Source organism: Macrotis lagotis, chromosome 1 (genome assembly GCF_037893015.1).
Source record: "Macrotis lagotis isolate mMagLag1 chromosome 1, bilby.v1.9.chrom.fasta, whole genome shotgun sequence".
Lineage (NCBI taxonomy): Eukaryota > Metazoa > Chordata > Mammalia > Peramelemorphia > Peramelidae > Macrotis > Macrotis lagotis.
Window position 1 is genome coordinate 840,322,013 of NC_133658.1, and position 7,027 is coordinate 840,329,039.

Sequence of the window (7,027 nt, forward strand, 5' to 3'; positions counted from 1 at the left end):
AAATTAATGCTACTTTAGTTAACTTCATAACTACCTAACTATAATGTTATGTAGCTGAGTTATTTCCATCTTTTGCACAAGAATAAAAAAATAGACTTTTTTTCCCCCAAGATTTTGCTTAAATTTACAACATTCCCAAGATTGACTGATCTGATAGTCACTTAATAAACAGTATTATGTTTAGTTATGAACTTTTATTGTCAATGATTTCACTTGCTTATCATTTTACTATGCTTGCTCTATACTTTTTCCTTTCTTTCTTTCTTTTTCACTTAGTATTTCATTTCCCCCAGTTCCATGTTAAAACAATTTTGGCATTCATCTCTAACACATTGAGTTTCTTTCTCCCTTCCCATAACCCCCAAATGAGAAGACAAGCAATTTGATAAAGGTTGTGCATTTGTAATCATTAAAAATTTTATATAATAGATAAGTTTTGAAAGAAAATATAGACAGAAAGCTCTCAAGAAAAAAGTATGCTTCAATCTGTATTTAGATACGATCAGTTCCTTCAGTCAGAATAGATAGCACTTTTTTATCATAAGTCCTTCAGAGTTCTTTTGAGTCATTGTAGTGCTTAGAATAGCTAAGTCATTAACAGAAAATGATCTTAAAATATTGATATTACTTTTCAAACAGTAAATTTCATTTTTATATTAACTCATTTGTTTCTGCAGGTTTTTTTGAGGGTATCCTGCTCATAATTTCATAGAGTAGAATGGTATTTCAGCATAATCACATATTTGTGATTATATTATGATCATATAATCACAAAGCATAACTTGATGCTTAGAAGAGAAAAACCTAGAAGGGAAGGCATGAAATTCCCTTGGAGGAAACAAACATGAGGAAGATTCATTCAGTAAAAATGTCCTTCATAGGGGCAGCTTGGTTGCACAGTGGATAGAGTACCAGCCCTGCAGTCACGAGTACCTGAGTTCAAATCCAGCCCCAGACACTTAATAATCTAGTTGTGTGGCCTTAGGCAACCCACTTAACCCCATTGCCTTGCAAAAAAACTAAAAAAATACAAAAGAAAAAATGTTCACAATGAAGTCACATAAGAAAGAATTTGAGGGAGCAAAGGAAAGACAAATAAATAAAATAAAATTGCTATTATTACAAAATTACAACATGCATTATACTAATGTATAGTGGTAATTATTATTATCATTATATTTGCAATTAATTTCATTGTTTATAAAGAGCTTGACATATATTTCATTTTTACCCTTACAGTAATTTGGTGAGGTTCAAATTATTATCATACCTTTTATAAAAATGAGGAAGGGAGGCAGCGAGGTGGCACAGTAGAAAGAGTACCAGCCCTAAAGTCAAGAGGTCCCAAGTTCAAATGCAGTCTCAGAAACATGATAATTACCTTGCTGTGTTGTCCTTGGGCAAGTAATTTAACCCCGCTGCCTTTAAAAAACTAAAATAAATGAGGAAACTAAGACAGACAAACATGACTTATGTCACTTGTTAGTAAGTATCTGAAACTAGAACTGAGAAAACTAAGGGGCATAATGGATAGAGTCAGGAAGATCTTAATTCAAATATGACCTCAGATATAAGGTGTGTGACTTTGAGAAAGTCACTTAACATTTTTTGCCTCAGTTTCCATCTAGAAAAATAATCTGGAAAAGGAACTATAAATCTTTCCAATATCTTTGCCAAGAAATTCTAAAATGTGGTCACAAAGAGTCATACACTAAATAAAATTAAATAAGCACCATTTTCTGATTCCAGGTCCAGGACTCTAATGACGAATCTGCCTTTCTGACATATAACTGTATATCTGCCCATTTTACTCACCATTTTTTGTTTGGAGGCATAATCAACACCTTGCTTCATGACCTGTCTTTAAGAACCTTTCTGGGGGCAAAGAAAAAGGTATAATCTTCTTTGGAATAATTCTACTATACTTACTGTAAAAGGAAAATTTTTGTTTAATTAGGTTTTGGTTTTTATGATAATGTCAAATACTAATAATATCTAGGGTGACAGATTTCAAAAATCCAGTCAACCAAAATATTTGCCCATTTGGACAGTAGAAATACTTTAACAGGATATAATGTCAGAAGGGTTTGAGTTAACTCTACTACAAAAAAGTAGAGATGTAACTTGGAATTAAAGTCAATGGGGAAAATTTGCCTGAGTACTGTATAAGGGAATGGGTAAAATATTTATGCAGAATTAAAGACTACTGACAGGGGCAGCAAGATGGCACAGAGGATATAATACTGAACTTGGAATCATGAAGACCCATTCTCATGAATTCAAATCTTATTTCAGATATTCACTAGCACTGTAACCCTGGTCAAATCATTTAATCTGTTTGCCTCAACCCTTCACATGTAAAATGAACTGGAGAAGGAAATGGTAAACCACTCCAATATGTTTTCCAAGAAAACCCCCAAAAGAGGTCACAAAAATGAGATATAACTAAAAATTGCTTAATAACAAAGAGGTTATAAGCTTGAAGACATTGAAAACCTGCAAGAAGAATATTGAAATAGAGACATTGGTGAGACAGAGACAAATTTATTGGAGGTAGAAAGAATAACAAGAAAATTATCCCTGAAGGACATTTATTGAATTTTGAAGAAGTGGTGACTGAATGATGGAAGTTTCAGGGTACTAAGAGGCTCTGAAAGTAGCAGAAGGGAGCAAACAATATTCTAACTCCTCTTTCTGGTCATCAGAGAATGAAAGAGTCAAAAACAGCCTTGGAAAGGGAATCAAGGAATATATTGTCTTCAGGAGAAAATAAAACCTTGGTGACTTTTAGAACAAGTAAAGATTACGAGAAGAGATGTAGAAATAGGCGTAATTTGCTACCAGTAGCAGAGGGTCTCAGATGAAAAAGGAAGGCAAGAAGGAGAGGGACTGGAAAGGATTACAGCTGAGGTTGTCATATAAGCAGGAACAGTGTGGTGAGGATTCTTGTGTAAGACATAAAAATAGTCGTTGGATCTGAAGAACTGGTTTTCTCTATCAAAAGAGTGTCCTGCACTCTCTGAGTCTATGAGTCAAAGAAAATGTGCTTTCCTGAATACTGGTCCCTAAAACCAAACCAAGACAAACCAATTCAAAGTAAAACAAAACAAAAGCACCCTGATTTCTTTACTCTAGTTCCAACTCTGTGTGATGTCAGAAGTCAACAATGAAACAGATATATATTCTAAGTGGGTTGGTTACTCAATTTTTCACCTCCTTTGAGTATTGAGTGTTTGGAAGCCTTAAATGTCCAAAAAATGAATGTGAATATATATATATATATATATATATATATATATATATATATATATATATATATACATATATATATATGTAGGCATAACTGTACTTACCCACAAACATATGTATGTGCATTTATATGCAACTTATGAAGCAAAAGAATTTGGATTTTTCCTGCATTAAGAAATTTCAATACATACATTTACGAAGGCTTTTTGTGAGTTCAACTGTGAACATGACCTCCTTTTTGATGTCATTTCTTTGAGGATGTCGAGGTCAGGATGTTTTGGCATCCCAGATTGAGACTGAGATTGCTTTCCTATATCTTGACTTCTGCATTCTTTCTTCCCTTCAGTCATGCTCAGGTATAACTAATAAGAAATATCTCATAGTAATAAAAGAAGGGGAGGCAAGTATATGCTTTAAAATTTCAATAAAATCTCTTGAGGCAAGTGTGTGTCTTTGTCTTTCTCTGTGTGTGTGTGTGTGTGTATGTGTGTGTGTGTGTGTCTTACCTTGCAGTAAGATGAGCAAATATACCTTTCTCTCTGATTCAAACCAAGCCCTAATGTTGACATACAGTATTCCCACAGTACTTGTTGATGACTGATCTATAAAGAAGGATAATGTATTCAATTTACACCTTTGAGATTTTTTCTGTTCACTATTGTAATAGTTACAATTAAAATAATCATATTAATAGCTTTAGAATCATTAATAATATCCATAATTAGTAACTATCAATCAAGCACTGCATTAAATAATAAGGAAGTGCAAAAGCAAACAAAAACAGTCTCTTTCTTCAAGGAGTTTATATATAAATAGAAGAGATACTATATAAATAAATAGGTAAATACTAAATTTTTACATATTAGAATGAAAATGAAAATTGAAGTGAAGTCTCAAGTGACCAAGTACATTGGGAATCCTTTTGAAAATTATGGCCTGGGAATTTAGTATTGAAAGATACTAGGGTTGTCATAATGTGACAACAGGAGAGAGAGAACATTCCAGGCTTATGATAGAAATGGGGTTAAAACTTTGGATAATCACATGTATACAATAGCAAGTAAGGTTGCAAGGGTATAGATTTGCTAGAGGGAGATTAACTGCAACAAGTACGAGAAAAATAAAAATCACAAAGGATCCAGATATTTTAGACTCTTAAATGCAAAACAAATGATTTTAAATTTAGTGCTGGCTTAATAAAGAATTACTGGATTTTAGAGTGACTCTAATCCTAAGGTTGGTCTTGCCAGAAGTCCATGTCTAATTCTTAAAATAGTTATAATATTAATAGTACAAAAACAAAAATAACAGTCTTCCCTATTGAGAAATATTTGTTTTATGAATTGCATTTAAAATACTGTAACTTTTAGAGCAGAAGTAAAGAGAGAATGCAGACTTCTCACATGTACAAAAGAAGAACCAAGGAAATGGCTGTGTTCTAGACATTAGAACAAATAGTTTTGCTTTTTTTTTTTAATTTTTCCAAGGCAGTAAGGTTAAGTGACTTGCCCAAAGTCACACAGCAAAAAGTTATTGGTCTATCTGAGGCCAAATTTGAACTCTGGTTCTCCTGACTCAAGGGCCTGCACTCTTATCTACTCTGTCTTCTAGACACCCTGGAGAACAAATAGTTTTGACTGGAATGGGAATCAGAATTGAGGTAATCCTGAGACTAATTTCATAAATCAAGTCTAGCAGTAATCTTTCAAATCTTTGTGTGAAATACATTTCCTATCCAATCTTGGAATATTCATGACAATCAGTCTAAAAGCCTGAAACCGTACCCCACCCCCCAAAATAATACTTAAAGAAGTGAAAGCAGTAATTAGGGTAAAGCCAATGAACCCAATTTTTCCCAATGCCAGCAATGGGTCTTTCCCATACTGGGTATTATGCACTTCATATCTGCCTTAGGGAACAGAAAAATACTTTTTGCCTCAAACCAGAAATTTAACCATAAGAGACAGAGTCAATTGGTCCAGGACCTACTGAGGAAATTAGTGATACCCTTTATTAGTTATCAAAATGAGGGTCTTCTTTATAACTCAGGGTAAGTATCAGGCAGAATCGGTGTAGCTAGGAAGCCATAGGAAAGAGAGGTACTATAAAGCAATCACTGGGATAAATTGGAGAAGTATAGTGAGAGGGGCACCACTCACTTCATTTATCTTCAAATGGTGGGCTTATTCTCACACTAAGAGAAATGTTGTGGGATTATTCACTAGAATGAAAGCTGTTCTCTTTTCCAAATTCTCTATCATATTCTTAAATAAACAAATTTGGAAAAGAGAACAGCTTTCATTCTAGTGAATAATCCCACAACATTTCTCTTAGTATGAGAATATGTTGGTTATTCTTTTTGAACAAATACCCGTAGCACTCGCTCTCGGATCTGTTTAGTCCTAACTCCATAAATGACAGGATTAAGGGCTGGTGGGATGACCACATAAAGATTGGCCAAGAGAATATGGATGTAGCGGGGGACGTTTCGACCAAACCGATGGGTCATGAAGGAGAAAAATGCAGGTGTATAGAAAGCCAGTATGACACAAACATGGGAGCCACAAGTACTCAGGGCCTTCAGTCGTGCATCCCGGGAGGGGAGGCGGAAGACAGCTCGGAGTATCTGAACATAGGAAAGGCCAATGAGAATCAAGTCAAAGATAAGGGCAGCAATAGTGAATAAACCATAGATTATGTTTATCCGAATGCTAGCACAAGCCAGACGAGCAATTCCCATATGCTCACAGTAGGTGTGGGGAATGATATAGTGTCCACAGAATGGCAACCTTTTAAGGAGGAAGGAGAAAGGGAGGACAAGAAGAACTGGCCTCCCAACAACCACTGAAGCCATAGTGGCCACCACCTTATTAGTGAGGATAGTGGTATATCTCAGTGGGTAGCAGATAGCCACAAAACGGTCAATGGCCATGGCTAACAACACAACTGACTCCATACCAGTGTAGGTGTGAATGAAAAACATTTGGATGAGGCATCCTTCAAAGCTGATTTCCCTGAGGTTGAACCAGAAGATGCCCAGCATCTTGGGGATGGTAGATGTGGATAGTCCTAGGTCAATAAAGGATAGAAGTGCCAAGAAATAAAACATTGGCTGGTGAAGACTCTGTTCTGTCTTGATCACAAGCATAATGATGATGTTTCCCAAAACTGCTGTCAGATACACAATACCAAAAGGGAAGGCAATCCAGATGTGGTAAGCTTCAAGCCCCGGGATCCCCAGCAGTAGGAAAAAGGCAGGAAGAGAGCTGGTTTCATTGGAAGATAACATCCTGACCAAGGGTCATGGCAGATGACTGATGCACCACAATTTTTCACAGTCCTGACATGAAGCAAAAGGAAGGTATGATCCACACTGTACCTAATCAATTCCATTTGGAGATTACTGAAATCCCTAGCCTTTTCAACTGAATACTTCTGGGGAAGCCAGAAGACTGGGGGAAGTCTTAGGGACTCAGGGAAGTTTGGTCAGTAGTTTAATGTAGGAATTCTGACCAATTTTTGTATCATGCATTGTTAAGGTAGGCTAATGAGAATTATTTTCTGAATAATTATTGAGTACATAAAATAAAACACATAAGATTACCAAAAGGAAACAAATTACATTAAAATAAAAATTTCAGTCAGATAATTTCGGTTTTCAGACCCCCAGATAAAGAAAATATAGTGTCATAGAGAATGTGTTTGCCAAGAATTGATGACTTTGTTCCACTTGACTCATTTGATGGCAATCTGGGGAATATAATATTTCCAATTCTTG

At 35.3% G+C, this 7,027-nt stretch overlaps 1 protein-coding gene across 1 annotated transcript; it reads right to left on the bottom strand.

Moving 5' to 3' along the window:
• Positions 1-5,599: 5,599 nt before the first annotated feature.
• Positions 5,600-6,538, bottom strand: LOC141489512 (olfactory receptor 52E4-like). The gene has a single exon (XM_074190098.1). It carries the CDS (start codon positions 6,536-6,538, stop codon positions 5,600-5,602), a length of 939 nt encoding a protein of 312 aa, XP_074046199.1.
• Positions 6,539-7,027: the final 489 nt, after the last annotated feature.